General features: G+C 38.2%; 1 protein-coding gene across 5 annotated transcripts in view; it reads left to right on the top strand.

Moving 5' to 3' along the window:
• The first annotated feature begins 10389 nt into the window (after positions 1-10389).
• The window catches only part of TSPAN12 (tetraspanin 12), a 73241-nt gene continuing 56538 nt past the window's right edge, over positions 10390-27092 (top strand). Inside the window, exons 1-2 of one of the 5 annotated variants that reach the window (XM_039343970.1) lie at positions 10390-10601; positions 11594-11744. In XM_039343970.1, the coding sequence (XP_039199904.1) occupies positions 11679-11744 (66 nt within the window). In that variant the 5' untranslated portion in view covers positions 10390-10601; positions 11594-11678. The other 4 variants (XM_039343973.1, XM_039343971.1, XM_039343974.1 and 1 more) reach the window with 4 other exon arrangements.

Genomic DNA, 27092 nt, shown 5'->3' with positions numbered 1-27092 from the left:
GGTACATTTAGGACACGTGCTATAGGAAAGTGCCCAGATCACTTCAAAGAGATTAATCAGAGGAGCATAACAAGACATTACTTTGCTAACTGCTTTAAGTCTATCTTTGTCTACAAAGCACAGTGATCTCCTCTTTGATCCTACAAAGATAGAATCAAGTGCTCTATACATAGTGCTACGATGCAAACTGAGGAGTTGTTTGAAAGTGAAACATATCATAGAGTTATATAAGGCATCCAAACATTGTAGGAATGAGATTGGCTTTTCATTTCACCATGGCTCAGATTCAGGGAAACTGTTAGACTTAAAATGGCTTAAATAAAAAGGGAACTATAAAGGAATGAGCAAACAACTGCATCTTTCAAAGCCAAAACTCTTTGAACTAGAAATATTCAAAGGTTTGACTTACATGCATCATTCCCGTGATCATATTTTATCAGTCTATCAATTTTTTTCCCAATAAGTCATCCATAGACCATAAATGTTCTGAACATCTCAGAAGTTGTCTCCATAAAATGTTAATTAAATATAATAATAATTTAATAATGATGGTAATAATAATAATAATAATAATAATAATAATAAGAAGAAGAAGAAGAAGAAGAAGAAGAAGAAGAAGAAGAAGAAGAAGAAGAAGAAGAAGAAGAAGAAGAAGAAGAAGAAGAAGAAGAAGAAGAAGAAGAAGAAAAGAAGAAGAAGAAGAAGAAGCACTGCATGGCCAGTACATTAAAAAAATAGCTGGGAAAGCAGATAATAACAAGACCTGGCAATGGCTAAGAGCAGGAAAATTGAAGAAGAGACTGAGGGATTAATTCTGGCTGCACTAGACCAAGCCTTAAGGAAAATGCATATAAAGTCAAAATTGAGAAGACAGCAATAGACAGTAAGTGCTGCCTATGCAAAGAAGCTGAAGAAACAGTGGATCACCTGGTAAGCTGCTGCAAGAAGATCACACAGACTGACTACAAGCAGCGGCATGACCAAGTAGCAACAATGGTGCATTGGAAGATCTGCAAAAAATATCATTTGCCTGTAAGCAAGAACTGGTGGGATCATGAAATAGAGAAAGTTATAGAAAATGAAAAAATTAAACTGCTCTGGGACTTCAGAATTCAAACAGACAAGCACCTGCAACATAACACCCAGACTTAACAATTGTTGATAAGAAAGACAAAAAAGTCTGGATAGTGGACGTGGCAGTGCCTGGAGACACCAGAATAGATGAGAAAGAACTGGAGAAGATAACAAAATACAAAGACCTACAAATAGAAATAGAAAGACTGTGGCAAAAGCAAGCAAGGGTAGTACCAATAGTAATAGGCGCCTTGGGTGCAATCCCAAAATAACTTGAGCACCACTTGAACACCATTGGCATTGACAAATTCGCCATTAGTCAATTGCAAAAGGTGGCCTTACTAGGAACTGCTTCCATCCTACGACAATATCTGTAATAGCATCAAACATCCACATCTGCCTATCCCAGGTCCTTGGTAAGGACTCGATAGGTAGACAAAATGCCAAATTCAGTCTGAACATCTGCCTGACTGTGCGATTATCAATAATAATGATGATGATGATGATGATGATGATGATGATGATGATGGAAGGGACCTTGGAGATCATCTAGTCCAGTCAGGAAAAACTAACCATTTCAGACAAATGCCTGTCCAGTCCCTTCTTAAATACTTTCAGTGTTGGAGCATTCATAGCTTCTGGAGGCAGGTTGTTCCACTGATTAATTGTTCTAACTATGAGGAAATTTTGCCTTAGTTCTAGGTTGCTTCTCTATTTGATTAATTTCCATCCATTGCTTCTTGTCTTGCCTTCAGGTGCTTTGGAGAATAGCTTGACTCCCTCTTCTTTGTGGCAACCCCTGAGATATGGAACACTGCTATCATGTCCCCCCTCGTCCTTCTCTTCATTAAATTAGACATACCCAATTCCATCAACCGTTCCTTATATGTTTTAGCCTCCAGTCCCCTTAATCCAGGGATCCCCAACTCCCAGTCCGTGGACCAGTACTGGGCCATAGCATGCCAACAATTGGGCCATACAAACAAGCAAAGACCCATCCGCAAGATGCAGGCAGCATGCAAAGCCACATACGATCCAGTCTGTGGAAAAATCTCTCTCCACAGAACTGGTCCCTGGTGCCCAAAAGGTTGGGTACCTCTGCCCTAATCATCTTTGTTGCTCTTCTCTGTAGTCTTTCTAGTGTCTCAACATCTTTTTTTACATCGTGGTGACCAAAACTAGATGCAATATTCCAAGTGTGGCCTTACCAAGGCATTGTAAAGTGGTATTAACACTTCATGTGATCTTGATCTATCCCTCTGTTAATGCAGCTTATCACTCTGTTGGTTTTTTTGGCAGCTGCAGCATACTGGTGGTTCATATATAAGTGATTGTCCACTAGGACTCCAAAATCCCTCTCACAGTTTCTACTATTGAGCAAGGTACTACCTATACTATACCTGTGCATTGGTTTTTTCTTGCCTAAATGTAGAAACTTACTTTTTTCACCACTGAATATCATTTTGTTAGATAGCGCCCCATGTTCAAAATCTTTCTGTATCTTAAGCCTATCTTCTGGAGTGTTGGCTATTCCTGCCAGCTTGGTGTCATCTGAAATTTGATGAGTTCCCCATTTATCCCCTCATCCAAATAATTGATGAAGATGTTGAAGAGCACTGGGCCCAGAACAGAGCCCTGAGGCACCCCACTACACACTTCCCTCCATGTAGATGCAGTCGTGGGATTCAAATACCTGAACAACCGGTTCTCTTATTGGATGCAGGCCTGGGCCTCCAAGGCCTAGACTGAACTTCCGGAAGCACTGTTCATTCAGCCGGTTCTCCAAAATCAGCACAATTTAGCTACCGGTTCTACTGAACCGGTGTGAACCAGCTGAATCCTACCACTGTGTAGATGCAGTTCCTTTGAGGACCACACGCTGAGTACGTCCGGTCAGCCAGCTATGAATCCATCTGGTGGTGATGCTGTCTAACCCACATTTTTCTATCTTATCAAGTAGTAGGTTGTGGTCTACCTTATCAAATGCCAAGTAAATTATATCCACAGTATTTTGTCACCTGGTCAAAGAATGCAATAAGCTTTGTCTGGCATGATCTGTTTTTAACAAACCCACGTTGGCTTTTGGTAATGACTTTGTTTGCCTCTAGTGTTTGCTGGTTCGTTGCTTGACTATCTTTTCCAGAATCTTCCAAGGTATTGAGGTCAGGCTGATAGGACTGTAGTTTCCTGGATCCATTTTCCCCCACTTTTTTGAAAATGGGAACTACATCAGCTCTTTTCCAGTCTCTGGTAGTTCCCAGTGCTCCAGGATCTTTGAAAGGTATAGTTCAGTGGTTCTGAGATCACATCTGCCAGTTCCTTCAGAACCTTGGTGTATAATCCATCTGATCTCGGTGATTTGAGCTCGTCTAGGATGGACAGGTGGTCACTTACATTTTCTTGTCTATCTTAACTTGTGTTTCTAATCTGTTTTTTACGGTACTGTTTTTGATAGGTTGGACTGTTTTTTCCCTTTATGTAAAGATGGATGCAAAAAATGAGTTAAGTAGTTCTGCTTTCTCCCTGTTGCCTGTCACCTTCTTGCCACTTTCTCCCACTAATGGACCATATGAGAGTAAAAAAAAAAAATGAAAACACGGGAATTTTATTTTCCTTAACAAACACTAATAGAAGCAAAGGAAAAATGACAATATCTACAGCAGGAACTTTACCACTAATTATATTTTTGCCAAACTAAAGCTATAACTTTCCTAGCTCCTAGATATACTCTGAGAGATTCTAGGGTGCGGCTTTCAACTTGAGACTTCACAGTCTTTTGATCCAGGTCTATTTCTGAAAAGGTTCTGGGTTGGCCAAATCCTCCGCTCTGCTACCAGGTGCACAGTACATAACAGTACTGAACCCAAGCATCGTCAGATTGAAATGGATCTAGAATGATAATTATTTCATCATGAACCCCTGGAGTTCAAATGCTACCATATACTCAAACATGAATAATGGCAAATTGGACTCCGATTACAAGACACAAAATACAAATAAATACACAAATGCTTCACACAGTGGTTCTCAACCTGTGGGTCGGGACCCCATTTGGGGTCGAACGACCATTTCACGGGGGTCACCAAACAAGGCTGTCCGCCATTTTTTCCCCCTTTTCTTTGGCCATGCCCCTGGCACCCGATGATGTATAAGTGGTTGGGGGTCACCACAACATGGGGAACTGTATTATGGGGTCGCGGCATTAGAAAAGTTGAGAACCACTGCTGTAGGACCTGTACTATCTCTTTTCTAGTTTGTTTTTTCAAATAGTTTCTTGTTAATAAATTTTAAAGCAGGATTCCTTTTCTTTAAAAATCAGTTTGAAAAGCTTAAAAAAACAAGTATAAAGAAAACAAATATAAAGTTTTACAATTCATTAATAAAGCATATTGCAGTTGATTTATATATTTTTTCATATAGAAATATGAGTTATGTGTCGGAAAGAGGCTTCAATGTGTAACTACATAGGTGAATAAATTTCTTCTGGATTGAACTGTATTGAACTCTTCAATTCCTCTTGTTTTTTTTTATATAACAGCACAACTGTAAATTCACCACCATTAACCTGAACTGTAACAAAGTACCAAGTTAACAGGCATATCAAGTTGGAGTGCACTAAAATATGTTCTAATCAAAACTCTCCTTCCATCCTATGATTGGATCAATCTATTAGCATTATTCTTTTCCCAAGCTCAGGCCAGGGACAAAAGCAGAACATAGATCTTATTATTAGCTGGTATTATGTATTATATTCAATTACAAGTGCACCACAATCATGTTGCATCAATTCCTCACTTCCTAGCTAGTCATCATTTTTTTTGGGGGGGGGGGGACAGGCCATTCCACTTCTTCCCTTCTCCAGGTTTCTTTTCTAGATGACAGTATTTCATACCTATGAAATATGCTCATTGGCCTTTTTTAAGTTTGCTTGTTTTTTTTCTTTTTAAAATTTGTTGTGTATCTTATAACTTTGATATTCCAAACCACATTCTGCTTCAGAGTGACCTTGTTTAGGCAGAATTTTATCATCATTCCCAATGATTTTGCTATGAAGGGGTGATACATTAAGTGTCTCTAAAGTTCACATTTTTTTGTTGCCTCTGACAGCTTGTCAGTTTTCCTTAAATCATGTAAGTATATTCCTGAATCACTTAAAAATGATCACTCCATTTTAGTAACACAGATGTGTATAATGCAATGAGTGAAAACAACATCTAATTGAAGTCAGCAGTGAATAGAATGCTTGCTGATTAGAGTCATGTCACTGAATCTTTTCCACCCGTAAGCATAAACATACATTTTTGTAAAAAAAAAAAAAAGTTTATTTGAAGTGAACTTGAATGAAGCCTAAGCTGTTTATGAACTTCAATTAAGAGGAAAAGAGAGAGAAAGAGACATTTAACTGATTCTTTTGCATCATACACATATTCATACACAGACATATGTGCAAGCATTTTAATAATCCAAGAATGGTTATGAATAAGCCGTCCTATTTTTTATTTCATTTCAATGGATAAGATAAAAAAGCAATTATATAAATACCTGCCCTGCTTTCAGCAATAAATCAACTTTTACATTAAAATATCTTTCAAATCAATATCATCTGGTCACTGCATGGATACTGTATGTTCATATACTGTAGTTTTCCAGGCAATGCTAATTGTTTTTTTAAATACTCTGTGTACAGTCCTCAACTGTCTTAGTTGTATCCTGCCAAGTAGAAAGGAGTGTTAACCATGATTACTTTTTGGAAATTCATCAAGTTTGATGGTTAGAATTTAGATTTTTTAAAAATGATGCTTCTAGTAATAGCTGCATTTTAAAATAGTCCGAATACAAAATACACAAGGCTTTACCATAGAGTTTGAATTTATTATTGATAGCCTACTTTAAATAAAGATAGATCCCTAAAAACCACACCAAACTCCACCTGACTGATCTTTATTACTGCATTATTACTGCCAAAGAAAAATGCTTGTACACTTTTGTACAAGCATTTTCTGTCCCAAATCCTAAACTATTGGTATGGCTTCAGATATGCATTCTAGTGGCTCTCTAGTGCTTATCTTGCAGAGGGGTGATGACTCTCTTAACTGTTGCCCACACCAACAGATATCTTGGTTTGATAACTACTGCAAGCTACAGCTATGAAGTATCTGGGAAATATCTCTTGCTGAGTTATAGTTTCTTCACTTAACTATTTTATCGATTAAAAGAATCAGGTAGCAAGGAATGAGAATGGCTCTGCCTTGGGATCCTAACTCTTAACACATTTTGATTTTGCTTAGCTTGCATTAGGCCTTAAACCAGCTCCCCTTTTGTTTGATTTTGTTGAGGAAAGAGAAGAGTCTGGGAAAAGGTTAGCTCACCTTCCTCCCCCAATGACTCTCTCCTGATCAGCCTCTATGCATCTGCTTTCCTTGGTTTTGCAAAAAATCAAGAAATGCTGGCTGACCCCCAGCCCAAAGGTTGTTCTCCATCAGCGCCAATGAACACTTCTTAATATATAATATGGTAATTCTGCCCCTCCCTACAAAAGCAACAACAGCCCAGGAAAGCCTCCCTCTCCCAAATTTGTCTTGAACTCATATAAAAAATGTGGTTATAAGAACAATAAATGCTTAATACTTCAATAATTATGTGGGCCCAAATCTTAATTCAGTCTCTGCCAGCCTAATGCCATGGAGTTCAATCTCCTGGAATTTTCAGCCAATATTTGGCCCTAGTTAGTCTATTTCAGAAGATGGCTCTGCATGAACATCTTAAATCTACCTTCTAAATCTGTGTATTGGATCTCCAACCCCTTATCTTCCTAGTGACCTATCATCAGTCTTCCCACTGCATGCTTGCCAATTTTGCAGCCTCTTCCTGCCTGTGAGTTTACACAACTGTTCCTGATGTACACCTGTTGATCTTTCCAGCACTTCCCTTTCACCTTCCCCAGACTGTTTCATCTCTCACTGGATACTATATATTAGCTGACGTTTTTTTTTTTAGTCCATATCATTTCCTCTGAACTTCTTTGTACTTTGGGATCTCTCATTCAGGATTTAAGGACAAGCATGTAGAAATGGGCATTAGAAGCTCTGATTGTTTCATGTTCCAATTGGAGTGGCACGTTTTTGCAAACTCTAAGCCTTAATTGTCTTCACAGGATAGGTTTTGCAGATAAATTAGCTGATGGGTCTCTCAGAAATGAATACTATTGGGGGAAGCCTTCAATTAATATGAACTTAAAGAAATTTAAGGAAAGATAGCAGATAGAGCAGCCAAGTCTAATAGCTGACACTGAATATATTGAAGTGGTGGAAGGCTCCTGCTGTTTAGGAATAACCATCAACAATAAAGAACCAGCAGTCAAGAAATACTCCTTAGACTAGCACTATGTAGAGCAGCCACCAAGGTCTTGAAAGATATTCAGATCCCTTGATGTATCTGTACCTATAAAGACCAGAATTGTGCAGTCAATGATTTTCCCTTTGGTTTTCAGAAAGAGCATTTTTAAACTTTAGTATTAGAGAAGACTCGAGAGAATGCCATGGTTAGCCAAGAAACGAACCAAAAATGAATCATCAGACAAATCAACCCAGAGTTTTCATTTGAGGCACAAATGAGTACACTCAAATTATCATAGTTTGGAAAGATCAGGGATCCTAAATATTTTAAAACATTTTTTAAAAATGCATTTACATTTTAAACTCACATTTCCACTGAACAGTGCTCAAAGTACCTAAAAGAAATAATAGAAATACCACATAGAAATCTAAACAACAAAACAATAGATTAAAAAGGTAAATGAAAAATATGGAGAAAGCATAAATAAAATTGATGCAGATAAGCACCTCTTATTACAATGTTTTATAACTCTATTTATGGATTAAAAGCTTGTCTAAATTTTAAAAAATGCAGCATTTCCCTACTGAGATATTCAAGCAGAGCATAGATGGATAAAGACAGAATATATTTCAGAGATCTACCAGAAGACACCATGGACATATAGATTTGCATATGCACCATGTGTTTTTTGTACTAGAATGTTTCTCCTCATAACCTTCATCTTTGGAATCAACATGTCTCTTTGCTATATTTTTACTAACTTGTTTCCATCTCATCATTCTTCTGAATATGTAGACATCTACCTTTTGAATAGATAACTATTCAGACACTGAGTGCTTGGACGTCATATCCAATTAAAGTTACTGGACTGTGTTGGTACTTTCTGGTGTCACAAAGATTGTATGTTTTAACCCAACAATTTTTGAAGATGAATCTTTGAAAACTGAAATGAGGCTCTCATGAAGAAGTCATCTAAGTCAACAGGTTCAAACTGCAGTAGATCAAATATTTGCTAATCAACTATGTGGAACAGCAGGGTTGAGTTTTACAGCATTACCACATACATGACTGTTCAGAAGTAAAATCCCATTGGACTCAATTTGATTTCTTAGACAAATATGTATAGAATTTCAGATTTCATGTATGGTTATTTATACATATTTCACAATGAAATTGAAAAAAGCTTCATTTCTGTTTTCTATCAGCTATATTTCCTAGAGTGCTCTGTTGCTCATCTCCTTGCTATGCTGTCTCTCTCCTGTAATCTCTAATCCATGATCATTATTTCCATTTTAAAATCAAGTGATTAGAATAAGCAAACATTCTATGCATCCACACTTCTGCCTCTGGCAAACTCTTATTTGTTTGATAACAATGTGAAATCACAGCTGTCAGTTCTTTAATATACATCAAGGTACAGGTAGTCCTCTATTTACAATGGTTTGTTTAGTGACCGTTTGAAGTTACAATGGCACTGAAAAAAGTGAATTATGTCCATTTTTCACACTTATGACCGTTGTAGCATCCCCACAGTCATGTGAGTTATATTCAGATGCTTGACAACTCATTCATATTTACAACAGTTGTAGTGCCCTGAGTCATATGACCCCCTTTTGCAATCTTCTGACATGTAAAGTCAGTAGGGAAGCCAGATTCACTTAACAACCATGTTACTAACTTAACAATTGCAGTGATTCACTAAAAAAATGGCAAAAAAGTTGTAAAATGGGGCAAACTCACAATACATTTCTCACTTAGCAACAGTGCTTTTTTTGTAAAAAAAAAAAAAAAAGGTGCCGGAACACACACGTCATATAACCCGCCTTGCCTACCCTACAAAGTTCCATCCAAAAAAGGTGCTGGAACTCCGTTCTGGGCATTCTATGACAAAAAAAGCCCTGCTTAGCAACATAAATTTTGGGCTCAATTGTGGTCATAAGCTGAGGACTACCTGTATTAAAGAATCTACAATGTCACAATGTATCAGCATAGCATATGTATGGATCCAACTAGCATGGCCTTTTGTAATTGACAAATGGAAATTTTGTCAATGCATAGTGAGAAAATGACACCATAAAGTACCATTCAAGATTTTTGGTATGGTACCAAGGGTGCTGATAATCACTGGGACCACCATGGCCAGTTTATGCCATAATCTTTAATTTTTAAATCTTGATACTTAATGATCTTATGATAGTAGTTCTTTGCCTTTTATTTTGCTATCCTCCTGTTATTGCCACATCAATTATCAACACTTTCTTCTTTTCAACCAGTTATATCTGGTGTGTTATAAGCTAAGACCTTATCATTTCTGTATTTGAAAAATCCCACAATATTTTAACCTGCTCCTTTTCAGCTATTTTTCTATTACAGAAGTTCCACCAACTTCTCATTACTGGCACAATTTTTACAGATGCTCCAGGGAATCATTTTGGCAACTGTGTTATGTCATTGTTTATAATCACTTTGTGCAATCTTCTTGCTTAAACTGAATATATAAACTACTGCTTCTGCTTCTTTGCATAATCTGCATTTTTAATCTTTTGATGATTTCTTCAGTTCTGGCCTATTATTATGTTTGATTGCAATCAGCCAGTTGTTTAGACTGGATTTGACATTTTTATCCACCTGTTGAGTCTTTTCCAAGGATCTGGGATAGGCAGGTGTCATTGTTTGATAGTGCTAAAGGTATCCTGGCAGGATGTGAGCTGTTCCAAGTAAAACTGCCTTTTGCAATTAACTGATGGTGATTGTGCCAAATATTATTACTAGTATTGGCTAACCTTAACATTATTACAGCTAGAGACAAGTTACAAAGGCCAAAAGTAGGAAGCAAACTGTCCATTTGCCGGTTACCTCTGTTTAAAAAACTGAGCAAAATTAAAAAGTAAAGCCTGTCCAGCGGGCTCTAAGACCCGACAGAAGAGGGGATCTGGAGCATGCGTGGCAACGATTTGTGCAGCTGGCGGCTGCCTTTCGAAGAGCCGCCACTCAGGGCTTGGCAAGGAGGTGGGAGTTAAGAAATAGTTTGCAAGTGAAGTTCTCGCCTGCCCCAGCAGCCTTTTCCTCTGGCCGAGCTGGAAAGCTCTAAGCCGGAAAGTTCCTGCTTTTAAACGGAACTTGCTTGCTGGGATTTGACTCCCTTTTCGGAGAAGGACGAGGGATGTTTGCGCAGCCATGTGGCGAGCGTGGTAGGTTCCTGGACTTTTCTCTACATATTTCCCCTCCCTACCCGCATTGTCTACTCAGAAGTAGAAGCTCTGATACAAGCTAGATCCGATTGGTTCTTGGTTCAATGCCAGCATCGGAGAGGGAAAGGAAAGCGTGGATTGAGCCCATAGTGGTGGCATTCCTTCAGTAGCAGCATCTGCGGAGAAGGAGCCGATGACCAAATGGCCCAAGCGAGTAACTCCGCTGCCCCAGCCCTGCACTTCACGAGGCTGTTCACGACCTTTCTTTCTCCCTTCGTTCTTTTCCACCCCGACAAGTTAACCTCGCCTTTTCCTTTGACAGTCCAGCAGATCCGGGAATCACACCTTGAATCCTACTAAATCTGGAAAGCAAGGCGTGGTCTTCCCCTTCCTTAGTAAGAAAAACTCTTTTTTTGCCCCCTCCCCGAAATTGGCCATAGCGTGAAGATGGAGAACTACTTTGTCTTGATCGCGCAACTTTTTCACCGCCCTCCGTTACGCGCGCTATCAAGGTCGTTAATGAGTAATAAGAGGACAAACGTTTCCCACCCTTCCAAAGCAGGTGTCGTTATTCCCAGCAACGTTTCGGTGCAGAGGTGAAATGGGCACATGGAGAAAAAGAAAGTTTCAGTTCTGAAGAAATTAGGCACCAGTCAAGGCGGATTCTAATGAACGCATGTCAGTTAGCCGCAAAGTCCATCATGATGTCTGTCTTTTTTATTTATTTATTTACCGACCGGGGGAGGGGGTTGATCATTGCTATGTTTCCTCACTCTCTAGATCAGTTTCTGGCACCAAGGAGGAGGCTGAAGTAAGAAACAGAAGGTTGGGTTAGTTTGGTAAAATACTGGAGGGGGGAAATTGTTTCTTTTCCACAATGCTACAGGTTGATCTTGCACTCCGTTGTTTACTTTCTTTCAGCCTCCCCCCCTTGAGATAATCCTTTCTTCTTTCACCTCTCCTCTCCTCCCTGTTATTTTTATTTTTTTCAGATTGTGAAAGCTTTTCCAATTGCGGAAGTTAAAAAGAGAATGTAGCCAGTGTGAGAATGGGGCTTTTCACCAAGAGGAGATCACAATGGCCAGAGAAGATTCGGTGAAGTGTTTGCGGTGCCTGCTTTACGCCCTCAATCTGCTCTTCTGGGTGAGTTCTCACATCCTCTGGTAGAGAAACAGAGGGAATTGGCCTTGCCAAGATACCTTCCCCCAGCAAATATCTCCAGATGTTGCACCAGAGGGACATAGTTGACTAACCCTGGGGTTATTTCACTCTTTTTTTCCCAGAAGAAAACCGAGTTTGAAGAAGCATTTTGAACATATAGTCAAACAAGCAAACAAATTTAATCTGAATCATAAGTAAAGGCTGCAGGACCTCTAGTGAAAGTGAAATGACATTAAACTGTATATTTTGGTGTTACAGAAATAAGGGCAACTCTGAGTTTGTAGGGAAAGAATTATTCCCGCAATATGATTGAACAATATTCTCAAGATTATCCATTATGGCAAAAGTGATATTGTACTGTACTGTATAAAACATAATGTTGACTGAAAATAATTCAGTTTTGTTCCCAGACTACTTGCCCAAAGTTATCACTGCAAAATAGAAGGTACAAGAGAGCTATTTTTATGGATATACAACGTGGACATTCAAAATTAGCTTGCGGATTCTGAAGCTGTGTTTACAGTTATAGTAACTTAACTTTTATTCTTTTCATTAAAGTTAGTAGACCTTGAGTATGTATTTGTTATAATATAGTGGATCAAGTGTGAGAAACTGGAGGTCACTCCACATAAGTCATGTTGCTCTCTCTTTGAGGGAGATGGGTGGTTCAGAAATGTGAAAAATAAATAATAAAAATAATTCTATTGGCGTCTCCAACAAGAAGGGTATTTTAGTTCCTTGGGTTGGTGTGCCAGTTATTGACATGGACTATATGGATCATCTATTTCAAAATGCAGTGAGTAAATTCTATAGAGTTCAAATCTAGATCAGTCAAAATGAAAGAGAAATTAATGTTCCATTCTGTATAATCAAACCTCCAATGTGGCATTTGAATTGAATTGAATGGAATACTTTATTTGGCCAGGTGTGATTAGTCACACAAGGAATTTGTCTCTGATACAAAAGACACTAGATAAAACCCTGTTTTTCTGTATATCTGACATTTTCCCCCATGTTACTGTCTCTTGGCTTTTGGGGGGGAAAGTATGCTGGAATTGATATTTTAGTAATTTTAGTGTCAATTTTGTTGTGATTGCTTTATAGTCTGCTTTTATGATACCTGAGGAAAATATGTTAATTTAAAAATTGCTGATGGAGCTCTCTGGCTAATAAGCGCATGAAAGTGTAATTAATACTAAGAGCAATTAGAAAATAAAATATTGTTCTTTTTAACTATGTGTGAAGGTCAGCAGCTGTTGCAGTATATTTAATGAACATTAATAAGCTTTGTGGCTTGGCAAAGACACTTTTCTATTCATACTCTGCACCATACCATTAGAAATATGTATATACAGTTATATGGTTCAATTCGATGGATAGAGTTCACCAAATAACTGATGTTTTTATATCTGTTTGTTGCATCAATATCCATTAAGAGGTTTGGCACAAGTTTATCCTGGTATAGTAAGGTATTTTATTTGTCCTAAAGCATTATGCATTGATTATATTTATGAACTGCTTTCAGAATATTTTATGAAGATTCATTACTGAAATTTAAAGTAAATATTCAAAGTATTTTTAAAGCATGCTGTGAGTTTGGCTTCACTCTTATTTATTTCAGAGTTGAATATTATCGCATTAGCAGTGAAAAGATTTTGATATACTGTACCAGCTATACATTTTTTTTTCTTATAAAGAAACCAATAGCCACTAAAATGAATGTCTATGGAGATTCTCAGTCATCCAGGTCCCAGTCGTTCCAAAGATGCTTTTTCACATGGCAGCTGGATTTTCTTGTCCAGAAAAGTCCAGTTGCCTTTTGAAAGGAAGTCCAGTTGACTTTTGAAAAGGCCTCTTTGGGACACTAAAATGAATGGTCTTCCTTTTAATAGAATGCATTGGAGATGAAACTCTTCAGATATTAAGGACAAGTACAAAAAAATGTAAAGAGGGACACATAACTAAGTCTGATTATCAACAGACAGCCAGAACATGCAAAGATAAAGTCAAGAAAACAAAGGCTCAGAATGAACAAAGACTTGCAACAGAAATCAAGGATAATAAAAAAAAGTTTCTTTCAACATATTAATAACAGAAAAAAGTCAAGGAAACCGTAGGTCCACAAAAGAGAGAAGATGGCAAGGAAGTAATGGGCAGTAGAGAGAAAGCAGAGCTGCTTAACTCATTGTTTGCATCAGTCTTTACACAACATACAAAAAAAAACTACTGCAAAAGACAAACTAGGAACAAAAAATAAGCAAGAAAGTTGTAAGAGAGCATCTATCCAACCTTGATGAATATAATTCAACGAGACCCGACAGATTACATCTCAGAGTCCTGAAGTAGCTGGCAGATATCTCAGAACCCTTGCACCATATCTTTCAAAAATCCTGGAGCACTGGGGAAGTACCTGAAGTTGTGGTTCCTATCTTCAAGAAAGGGAAGAAAAAAAAAAAACAGACCCAGGAAACAACAGACTAATAAGTCTAACTTCAATACCTGGGAAGATCCTAGATCACAGGTCGGCAACATGCGGCTCCGGAGCCGCATACGGCTCTTTGAGCCTTCCCCTGTGGCTCCCAGCCTCCTCTGCCTTTGCAGAGAGAGACAGAGACAGAGAGAGGCAATTGCACTTCCCTGCTTCTCTCTCTCTGTGTGTGTGTGTGTGTGTGTGTGTGTGTGTGTCTGGGTGTGTATGTCTGGGTGTGTGTGTGTGTGTTTTGTATGTGTGTGTATGTGTAAAAGAGAGTGCACTCACAGTGTTCTCCGAAGAGCTAAAAAGCTTTCTGGGCGGAGCTCCTCCCTTTGCTGCGTCTCTGAAGGAAGCAGGAAGCAGGAAGGGCAGGAGAGAGCTAGCTAGCCCAGCTAGGCTGACTCAGGAATTCTGGGAGTTGAAGTCCATGAGTCATAAAAGAGACAAGGTTGCCTACCCCGGAGGTTGTTGGACAACAGCTTGAAGCTTGCCAGGTGAGCAGCAGATAGGAGGGGGGGGGGGAGAAAGAGAGAGAGAAAGAGAGAGAGAGGGAGAGAGAGAGAGTGGGGGAAGAGGAGTGGCAGATCAAGGGCAGATAGGGAGGGAGAGAGAGACCCTTTTGACATCTAAAATGAAGATAACACTGCATATATCCTTTTTTTACCTGTGTGTGTATGTAATTTTATTCTCTTAAAGCATTCTCTTGGTGATCATTGTTTTAATAGTATGGATATTCCCAAGAGTCATATTTTTACTTTTATTTTTAATGTGTGTGTGTGTATACACATATACACATACACATACACACACACACACACACACATACACACACCTATAATAAAGGTAAAAAAGGATATATGCAGTGTTATCTTCATTTTAGATATCAAAAGGGTTTTGCGGCTCCCAGTGTTTTGTTTTTGGTGGGAAACGGGTCCAAGTGGTTCTTTGAGTGTTTTGGGTTGCCTACCCCTGTCCTAGATAATCAAAAATCAAATCTGCAAACAACTAGAAGCAAACAAAGTTATAACTAGTAGCCGGCCACAGGTCATGCCGAACCAATCTTATTTCATTTTTTGATAAAGTGACTAAATTAATAGACCAGAAAATGCTGTGGACATGTCAAATCAAAGAGGAGGAAGAGGAAACATTTTAAGTGTTTAAAAGTAAATGTAAATATTGAAGCTCCTGTTGCTAAAATCTCAGGTTTTGCACTGGAACAGGATCATGAAAATCCTTAAGGCCAAGAAACACATTATGAAAATTAGGTAAATACAGAAGGTATGAATAGCACAAAGAGATGGTTAAATTAAGTATGTTAAGTTTAGTTGTTCGCTAATCACATTTTGAATATTTCTGTTTTAGGTTCTGTTAACTACAAGAGAAGGTCTTCTTCATCCCCATATAATCTTCCTCAGTAATGTTATACAGGTTCACCTGGAACTTTAACTCAGAAGCAGTGTCAATTATGGTCCCTTAACTTTTGTTTTACGTATCTTAAATGGCTGGATTGAGCAAAGGATTGAATTTCATAGAAGTCCCAATTAAGCTTCATTCAGCTTAGATACATTATACTATTCAGCACGTCTTAGCGTCTTCTAACAAAGTATGCCCATCTGAGTGCATTTTGCCCAGAGACTCCCGAAACCTGGGACCGGTCCTGAAGGCTTTAGATTAAGGATACTGCAAAACCAAAGAACAACACTGTCTGGCCCCCAACAATATATGAGCTTCAAGAAGGCTTTGATGTAATCCTGAAATGACCTTCAAGTGATTAGGGTTAATTTTAACACAAGAAGAGGAAATGATCAAATAATGATTACATGAGTAATATTTAAATATTTCATATATTTTAGATAAATGAAATCAGAAAGAATTTCTGTCTTAGTTTTACCTATTGATCTTTCAAAAGAAACTTGGGGTATACCTGTTAAATGCCAAGTCTTGCCTTTGGCCCAGAAAAATCTCAATCCATTGACCTGGGATGATAGTCAGAATCCAATCATCTGTAGAATACTTCCTCTATCAGGAAAGATTTTTACGTGGGTGGTTGGGTGTGTTCTGCCTGGCTTTAGTGAAAAAAAATAAAATAGCCAGAGATGAATCTGTTGAAGAAAGTCTTGTTAACAACTGTCTGTTCAGGGCAGGCCTGAACTTGATGTTTCAAACTAGTCTTGTTTGCTTGCTTGTTTTAACCCAGGCTTGTTACAGCAGGTTTTCAGAAGACAGTTGTTTTAGGATTCATTATAAACGAAAGTTTGGTTTCTGATCTTTCCAAGCCTATAATATAGTGTTTATAGGCAATATAGGCAATTCTGAAATTGCAAGTAAAATGTTTCATAGTTGGACTTTTTCAAGTAACACATTCAGTTTTGATCTTAAAGAAAACATTGGGAGACACAAAAAGGCTCCCTATAACCAAGGCTATAATTTTTCAGGCAGAAGCTCACAAAACCAGCAGAAACTATCTGGGAAAAAGGAGCAAGATGAAGTGGCATATGGTTTCATGTAATGCAGAAACAATAAATATATCTTCAAAATGTGCCATGTCTATAAATGTGGAATTTGATAGTGGCAGGCAAGACAAAACTTGTGGCTTAAAGCTTAGGATATCCTGTCAAAAGCTAGAAATGAACAATAAAGCTTGAGCAAATTATGCTGATTAAATAATTGAGATATGTCTACAATCAGTTATATATTTCATCATTTGGGACTCTCCAGTATCAGGGACAGGCTGGGCCAGGGATCTTGACCCAGCATAATTATTTACTTAAGAGGATGTCCTTCCTTTCCTGGAGGGAAGGCCAATCATTCTTTCAGGAAAAGAGTCAGCATTTTTTAAAATAGCATTTAGCCTGGAAAATAGGAAAACATTCTCCTAGTAAAAAAAATAAAGTACAATATACTGTCCCAATATTATCTTTAAGACTCATCACTGGATATATTTCCCAATTAATCAGAATGTAATTCTGTCTGATTGGTTCATTTGCTATATCAGTGAATCTTCTCTATACCAACTAATTACTAGTTGCTGTTATTTTAGGAACAGACCACATAAAATCTCCTATGTAATCTTAGCATTCCTAGCGTCTTAACCAAGAATCTGAAACATTTCTGTAATTTCTGAAAGGCTATTGCTTAAGCTTTGGAAGTAGCTTTTAGTGTTAAATTATTTTCTTGAGTCATGCTAATGTAAAACACATTCATGTATTAGATGTCCAAAAGGCTATAAATTTCCTTTACGTTTTACTGTATGTTTGTAGGAAAGCATATAAATGCCATATTTTTTACAAGTCCCAGATCATACATATTGTCAAGCCAACACCAAATACATTGATTGATTCTGTTGTTCTTCCCATGTTCAGTTCTTTTCCAGCTATGGAAGGAAAAACATAGGTGCTAAAAATGCTATTCTGTTTTCTGTTTTGGCAGCTCTGCAGAATAATGCATTTGAATTTGGCACAAAATTGCAAATCCTTATATCTTCCAGACATTTTACCTATGACTCTGATTACTACCCTTGTCAGATTTGCCATCATGTCCTTTATCTGCTCCTTATTTGTTTTCTTTGTGTTGTTTGAATTGTTGTGGTATTTTAATTTTATTGTTACATTGTAGAGTCAGGTGGTGTCCAATTAAATTAAATTAAATTATGGGAACTATTATTCAAAACATTTGGCAGATGCCAGATTCAGGAAGGATTGAATTAACACACAAGGACATTAAGACTGAAGAAGATACAATGCCTTGATACATCAAAGAAATACTTTGAAGTTGGAAGCTTGGGTGGCATATAATATTGCTGAGGCATATTCTGCATATATTGTTACAGCAGAGAAGTAGATTAAAATTAAATTGAGATTGATACAATGGCTCAACAGTACCATTTCATTGTATATTTAAGCTATGGTACCCAGTTTAGAAAAAATCCACCTTATGTTTGGATTAAGCTCATTTAAGTGCAGAATTAATTGCTTCACACATACCTAGAGATGTATCTTTTCATCTGTAAAATCTAACATTTGGCAAGCTTCATGTACATCAAGCTATAAATAACAAACATAAGTAAATAGACATGGCTACAATGCATTTTTAATATGTGAACAACTGTAACTTATGTAAAGGGATGTTTAAAACTAGGTGTGAAGAAAAAGTGTCAGTGCTTCAATATTACAAAGGAACAATGTTGGACACTGTATTACAAAGGAACAATGTTGGACACTGTATTACCCAAAGTCAGTCAAATGAATTGCGTGTAAGGTTTTTTTAAAAACTTATAAAATCTCAGTATAATTGACTGTATGTAGTTCAGCAGTTCTATTTAAGCCAAGTTTACCTTAATCATTAAAGCAAATTACATACAGTAATGTGAATAGATGGCTCTGTTAAGAATAAAGATTCCATGTCAGTCCTGACTTCCAGATGAATTTGAAAAATAACCATTCTGATTTAAGAAACAGAAACCTTTCTTTATGAAAATTTCTGGCAATCAAACCGTCCACTTATTGAACTTATTGACTGTTGGATTTGGTTTAGATATATGGATAAATCAAATGAATTATTACATGCTTTGAGTCTGAATGTTTTCTGTATGTCTTTTTTCAAGCATACACAGTACATGTACCTTTTTCTAGATGACATTTCAGCATGTCCATGAAACCCAGGGTTACAGTACAATTAAAACAGCAACAACAGTGAAGTCACTGAAAGAAACAGGGTTAAAGATGGAATTGGAGAGTGTGGAGGATTGTAATCTTAATATAATTAAGTCCCATTTAGGCTAAACTGAATAAAATGCTTTTATTAGCTATCTAAAAACAATTAGAAATGGAACAAGTCTAGTTTTTTTGTCAGAAAATTCTGTAATTGAGATACAGTTCAAATGATGGTGTATAAAATAGGATTACTGATTTTTTTTAAAAAACCATGCTCGGGTTCATATGAGAAAAATATTCTATTACTACTTAAATACTATTACTTAAATATAGTAGATATCCTAATTGAAGACATTTTCCCCAAGATTAATTACAGTTAGGCTAGTACAATTGCTATAAAAACAATATATGATGTGAAAAAGCAGACATCAAAAATCCTGTGTGTTGGACTTTGTACCAGTTAAAATGAAATTCTTTATTAGCAGTTCCACACTGAAAAGCTTGGTTCCTACTAAGATTTAGTAATGATGCCCTGATATGTGTCACTATGGCCAGATCCAGCTTACCTGAGAAAAGGCAAGCTGGTTCATAAGTCAAAGCCAAGCAAAGAAGATTCAAACCCTAGGGGAAAAAAACAGCATTCTAAGAACAAAATCTAATCCCCACCATACATCATCATCTTTGCCTTGAATTAAATGGTCAACTGACCATCAGTATAAATCTCACTTAAACATTCCAGAATTGATAAAACAGCCTTCCCCAAGCTTGGCATCCAAGCTGAGTTTCGAAACTGAGTTATACTGAATTAAAATGTGGCAAGTTACTATCAATTGCTAGTGATCATTTAAAATTATGATGGATCTCCTTGGGGCTAAGTATGACCTGGACTTGAAATTCTGATGACCTCTCTCCCTTGGTTAGATGTGACTGCATTTTGGATGCTGTTTCAGCATCCTGTGGACATGTGACCACTATAATTCTTTTGTTGGAAATTGGTGTATTCTTCCAATGGATTTCCTTAATGGTTTCAGGGGTCATTTAATGACTGGGGTGGTGGTGCTTACTGACCATGGTGGTTACTTAATGACCACAGTGTTCTCTTAATAACTGCTATGATTCACTTAATTACCACTGCAAATAAGATTGTAAAATTGGGTGTAGTAACTTGCTGACCCCCCTTAATAACCAACATAATTTACAGCCTTAATTCTGGGCTCAATTATGGTTATAACTTAAGGCCTACCTGAAAATTACACCATCCATACAATTTCTGGTTGGATCTATTTTTCGTCTTTAGGCAGATAACATTTATTTGGCTGCTTGAAAGGAGACTGGAAAAAAGGTTCTGTGTAGAACATTATTTAATTTGAAGTAAATTCATATTATTCCCTAAAAAGAACAATCAATGTCCCAAAGCTTTCTCCAGTTAAAGCAGAATTTAGAGGAATGTCTTACCCATTTGGAAGTATTTCTTCATTAGAACAAACTTAATCAGTTTTCCATATAGTAGACTTGAAAATTGACTAGATTGTTCCTCTGTTTTATTATTGCATTTAAATATGGGATTGTTGACAGAACTTTTAAGTGGCCTTTACATAATGTGGAAGTCATTTCCATGATCAGAATAATAGAACAAAATATTTGGGTTCCCAACACAGCAGGCTGGAAACATTGTTCTCTGTACATTTAGCTGAAGTAATTGCTATTTCTACATGAATAAATTGCTATGTTGTTCTCTGTGTAGCTGGCTTTGAATTACTTTAGAACACAGCAACAAGAGAATTAAGAATTTTCTAGTAGCATTCCTCACAACTATTTAAAAATGTCTCCCATTTAATAATAATAATAATAATGATAAAGTTGGAAGGGACCTTGGAGGTCATCTAGTCCAACCCCTTGCTCAGGCAGGAAACCCTAGACCAGTGGTTCTCAACCTTTTTAATGCTGCGACCCCAACAGGTCATAAGTTGAGGACTACCCAACCGGTCGTAAGTCGAGGACTACTCAACCGGTCATAAGTCGAGGACTTTCCCTGCCCGGGAGCGCCGCGCATGCATGGTGCCGCCCCCTGCGCCAGCCAAGGAGTAGCTGGCAAGGGGCAGCAACAGTGCAGGGCGACCACCGGCTGGGCCACTAGCTGGCCCAGCCCAAGGGAGGTAAGGCACCTGCCAGGCCCCACGTGTGCCAGCAACCCTCCCTGCACCCACCAGCCTCCCACCTCCCACCCCTGGCCCTCTTTTACTTACATTTTTAGTAGTTGCTCAGCAGGGAGGGGTGGAAGCTTCCAGACAGCTCGCCTTCGCTGCAGACAACGTGCAGCACCGTTTGCACTGGGGCCTTTGGCGGGCTCAGCAGGGCAGAGACAGCCTGGACAATTCCTGTTTGCTTTTGAAAGCCAATAGAATTAGATTCTATTCAAGAGAGTCTGTTCTATTGGCTTTCAAAAGCCAATAGAATAAAAGGGAGTAGCACAGCTAAGGAAAATGGGAAAAAATGGCGGACTGTGTTGTTTGGCGACCCCCATGAAATGGTTGTTCGACCCCAAATGGGATTGCGACCCACAGGTTGAGAACCGCTGCCCTATACCATTTTGGACAAATGGCTGTCCAGTTTCTTCTTAAAAACTTCCAGTGTTGGAGCATTCACCGCTTCTGGAGGCAGGTTGTTCCCCTGGTTAATTGTTCTAACTGTCAGGAAGTTTCTCCTTAGTTCTAGGTTGCTTCTCTCCTTGATTAGTTTCCACCCGTTGCTTCTTGTCCTGCCTTCAAGCGCTTTGGAAAATAGCTTGACTCCCTCTTCTTTGTGGCAGCCCCTGAGATATTGGAACACTGCTGTCATGTCCCCCCTCGTCCTTCTCTTCGTTAAACTAGACATACCCAATTCCAGCAACCGTTCCTTATATGTTTTAGCTTCCAGTCCCCTAATCATCTTTGTTGTTCTTCTCTGTACTCTTTCTAGAGTCTCAACATCTTTTTTACATCGTGGTGACCAAAACTGGATGCAGTATTCCAAGTGTGGCCTTACCAAGGCATTGTAAAGTGGTATTAATACTTCACGTGATCTTGATTCTATCCCTCTGTTAATGCAGCCTAGCACTGTGTTGGCTTTTTTGGCATCTGCAGCACACTGCTGGCTCATATTTAAGTGATTGTCTACTAGGACTCTGAGATCCCTCTCACAGTTACTACTATTGAGCAAGGTACTCCCTATACTATACCTGTACATTTGGTTTTTCTTGCCTAAATGTAGAACTTTACTTTTTTCACCATTGAATTTCATTTTGTTAGATAGCACCCAGTGTTCAAGTCTGTCCAGATCCTCCTGTATCCTAAGCCTGTCTGCTGGAGTGTTGGCTATTCCGGCCAGCTTGGTGTCATCTGCAAATTTGATGAGTTCCCCATCTATCCCCTCGTCCAGATCGTTGATGAAGATGTTGAAGAGCACTGGGCCCAGAACACAGCCCCCGGACACCCCACTACACGCTTCCCTCCATGTAGATGCGGTTCCATTGAGGACCACACACCGAGTATGGCTGGTCAGCTAGCTATGAATCTATCTGGTGGTGATGCTGTCTAACCCATATTTTTCTATCTTATCAAGTAGTAGGTTGTGATCTACTTTGTCAAATGTCTTACTGAAGTCCAAGTAAATTATATTCACAGCATTCCTCTAGTCCATTAATTTTGTCACTTGGTCAAAGAATGCAATAAGATTTGCCTGGCATGATCTGTTTTTAACAAACCCATGTTGGCTTTTAGTAATGACTTTGTTTGCCTGTAGGTGTTCGCTGATTTGTTGTTTGAGTATCTTTTCCAGAATCTTCCCAGGTATTGAGGTCAGGCTGATAGGTCTGTAACTGGTTTCAGATGAGAGCCAGTCTGGTGTAGTGGTGAAGCTGCTGGTCTAGAAACTAGGAGACTGTGAGTTCTAGTCCCGAATGAGGCATGAAAGCTGGCTGACTGACTTCTGGCTTGACATTGTGGCCCTGTGGATGCAGGAAGATGGGGCTCCATATTTTGCACCTGAATTCGCTCTGCTGGGGGACCCTAGAAAGGGTTGAAAGTTGCCCCACAGAGGTGATGAGCAAGGAGGGGACCCCTGTTTGATCATGGGAGGGTGGCGGCCCTTCCGCTTGATCCAGGGAAGCCCTCCAAGCCATCAGGGGAAGTATGGCTGGTCACAAAGCTGCTGACAGCCGAAGTCAAAAGCATCACCAAGCAGCTTTCAAGCAATGCGGATGAAACTGGGTGAGAGCTGATCCTCTCTTTAAAATTCTAAGTTTATTTTTTGAAAAAGCTGCCCAAAGCATTTTTCCCCTTTTGAGGAGAGAGGGATGGGAATTTTTACCTCACCCTCTAAGAAAAGTGGCGACTAACTACTCGGAAACAGAGCAACCATAAGATTAATTTTAATCTAATTGGATATATATTCTTTTGAAACTTGGGGACTAAAAGTGTTCTTTTTTCTTATTGGAGACTTTTTAAAAAAAAATAAGACTTGAAAAACCACCATATAAGTTTTGGTCTTAAAAAACTATAAAACAGCATTGGTGACATCTTGTGGTGAATTATGGTATTACAATTTGTTATTGCCTAAAATAAACTGGCTTGAAGCCCAGACTTCAGATAAAATTCATTTGGCCTTGACAGCTACTAACTTTGAAAAACCCAGCTGCAAAGAAAGGGTATTACCTGTGTGGCATGGATGATGTACTGTTTTGGAAGCTGGCCTGCCTGAAATATGAGTGTAAACTTTTACTGACTCTCAAAGCTATGCTTGGGGAACTGCTTTCATATTTCCCTGAATGAGAAGCATATATTATTACGCAAGATGATGGAACACCTTGGATTATGAACTCTTACTTGATAAACAATTTCTATTATAAAGACCACCTATAAAACCACCTACAAAACATGAAACAGATGTCCCATACCTAGCTACAAAAGACAAAAATTATTTTTAACATTTGATTCTAAAGTCTTCAACTTAACATACGATTAAGAAAATATGGATGAAGATCAGGAAAAAATTGTTTCCATATTGAAATCAATACACAAAATATCCTTTCAGCTTGTGATAAAATAAGAAGCAACACAAAGGAACAATGTTCTAGCTTAAATATACAAACCCAGATCTTGATTACTAGCAAAGAAGTAACAACGCAGAAAACAAAAGGAACAACTAAATGCTAAGACAGAGGACCCAACTGACCAACAGACCCAGCCAACTGAAAAATCAGAAAATGGAGTGACAACATTGAAAATGGAAAAGACTTTTCACAAATCAAGAAATCAGAATATATTTGAGGAAAAGGAAGAAGAACAGATTGAATGGAAGATAAAGTTATTGGGACAATTGTGGGAAATTGGAGTAACAGGGAGGCGGTTTAATGAATACCAATGGGTTTGTTCTTCCCAAAAAAAACTTCAACCAAATGGTCTTTCTTATTCCAAATAATATATATAAAAATAGAGGGAGAACTATTTGATGATTCAAAGGCACTGACATGGAAGGTTAGCTGGCAAAGGAAGAAAGCCAGAGTAAGGCTGAAAAAAAATTATATATTATATTATATTATATTATATTATATTATATTATATTATATTATATTATATTATATTATATTATTATATTATATTATATTATATTATATTATATTATATTATATTACCAATTAGATGGTTGAATATGGTGGAAAAAGATAACTTTTAGAAAATAGAGTAACATTATAATTAAATAGATGTGTAACTAGAATATTAAACTTTGATATGAAAAGGGAAAAAGGGAGAAGTTGAGATAAGGGAAGCTTTTGCTCACCTAAATATGAAGTACTTAAAAATAATAAATAATAGTGTTTTCTTGAATATTGATGGGAAATTAAAGTTTGGGGGGAGGGAAGAAATAACAGGACATTGTTTATACAAGAACATTAAGTGCAAATGCAATCAAGATATGTATAGGCTAAAATTATTGATAAATGTAACAAAGATGTTTCTACTTAGCTGAAAATAAGAATTGTGTTTGTCCAATATGAGATAACAGATATTATTGGAAAGAGAGAGGAAGTATTTGATGTTCTAATACAGGGCTTTTCAACCTTTTCACCGACTGTACCACTTTTAGGATATGGCAATATTCAAGTACCACCTAGCAAGGTGTCAAAAACTTGATGACCCAAAAAAAAAACACCTGTTCAAAGTTGCAATTGCACTGAAATGACTTATGAGAATTTTTCACACTTATGACCATTGCAGCATGCCTAGGTTTATGTGATTTATATTTGGATACTTGGCAACAGATTCATATTTATGATGGTCACAGTATTCCAGGATCATGTGATTCCCTTTTGCAACCTTTTGACAAGCAAAGTCAATGGCAGGGCTGCTGGTGGCCAAGTGCTAAGGCAGGACTTCCTTCCCTGCCTCCCTCCCTCCCTCTTTGTCATGCCCACCTCCTTTTGAAGGAAGAATTTGAACCCCCCCCCATATTTTCCCTCTTCCATACATTCATCAAACAAGGAAAAGCCTCCAGAGATAGAAAAGACAAGCTGCTGAGTGAACTAGCTTAAAAAGGCACTTTCCCCTTTAAGAATTAGCTACTGGCTAGAAAGGAAAGTTAAGGAGTGCAGCCAGTACTTAAGGAAGAAAAAAAATGTAGTAAGTATTGGCTGCCGGCTAAGGCAGCCTCCCCAAATGCCCCCATTCATAAGTAAAGGAATGCTACAGGCAAAATTGATTCAGGAGAAAAATACTTCAAAATCCCTTGCAGCAAAACTTACAGCTAACAATACAGAGCAATAAAAGCTGACATGAGACATCAGCCATCAGCCAAATAGAAATTGCCAAACACTCCTTAAGAACATAAAGCCCTCATTCCACAAATCCCAGAACTTCAAAGTCACAAAAGCACATAAGAATCCTTCCACTCTACATCTCCCTTCCTCCCTCCCACCGTGTCTCACCTCCAGTTGATGCTACCTTTCTTCGTTCCTTGTTGAGGGCAACCCCTCCCCTGCTGCATTTCTTGCCTGTTTGTTGCTGCCAGCAGAGGTGGCTGCCATAGAAGTTGTAGATTGGCTCATGGCTGGCCTGCTTGATCTCCTCTCCCCCCCCACCCTCCTCCTTCGGTGCAGCTAGAGCTGACTCCACCTCCTCCCAAGGCTGCTTCTTTTTTTCTCTCTTCCTCTCCTGCCCAAACTGCCTCCTTTTATAGCCTCTCCTTTCTCCGCCCCTTCTCCTCCTTTCTCATGGGGGAGGGTGAGCCAGAAGTGAGCCTGGTGCCTTTGCCTCGCCCCAGCCACTTTGCAGCTCCAGAGGACTCTTACACTAAGTCCTTGCCTGCGCTGGCTCTTTCCCTCCCCCACTACACTTGGCTAGGCAGGGTGGCGTACCACCTGCCACTCATTAATGTACCACAAGTGGTATGTGTACCACCGGTTGAAAAGCCCTGTTTTAATATTAGACTTAAACTAAAAATGTATGTATATTACTGAATTATTGGTTAACCCAGACAACACCTATAATGTTTTGATTTATTAGGGGGTACTGTACTATCAGTTAGATGATTGGACATGGTGGAAAATAGATAACTTTTAGAAAACAGAGCAATATTATAATCAAATAGATAAGATGTGTAACTAGAATATTAGACTTTAATATGAAAAGGGAAAAAGGGAGAAGTTGAGATAAGGGAAACTTTTGGTCACCTAAACATAAAATACTTGGAAATCATAAATGATAGTGTTACTATGAATATTGATGGGAAATTAAAGCCTGAAAAAAAAGTAACAACAGGACATTGATGGTATACAAGGATTAAATGCAAACACAATTAAGATATGTATAAGCTAAAAATTATAGATAACTGTAACAAATATGTTTTTATTTAGTTGATAACAATAAGAATTATACTAGCCTAAATGAGGTAACAGATATTAATGGAAAAAGAGAGGAAATATCTGATGTTGTAACATGAGATTTATACTAAAGATTTATGTACACTATTGAACTATTGATTAACCCAGCCATCACGTTGCTTTTTAAATATCCAATTGTAAAATGTGAAAATCAATAAAAAAAAGAAAAGCTGGCTGGCTGGCTGGCCCTGGGCCAGGCACTCTCAGGCCAAATCACCTCACAGGGGGGTTGTTGTGGGGAAAATATGAGGAAAAAGAAGTGTTGTACATGTTTTCTGCCTTGCATTACT

Source organism: Crotalus tigris, unplaced genomic scaffold (genome assembly GCF_016545835.1).
Source record: "Crotalus tigris isolate CLP2741 ecotype Arizona unplaced genomic scaffold, ASM1654583v1 scf7180000017883.2314494, whole genome shotgun sequence".
In the NCBI taxonomy this organism is placed as follows: Eukaryota; Metazoa; Chordata; class Lepidosauria; order Squamata; family Viperidae; genus Crotalus; species Crotalus tigris.
This window is presented reverse-complemented; position numbering and strand designations above follow the sequence as displayed.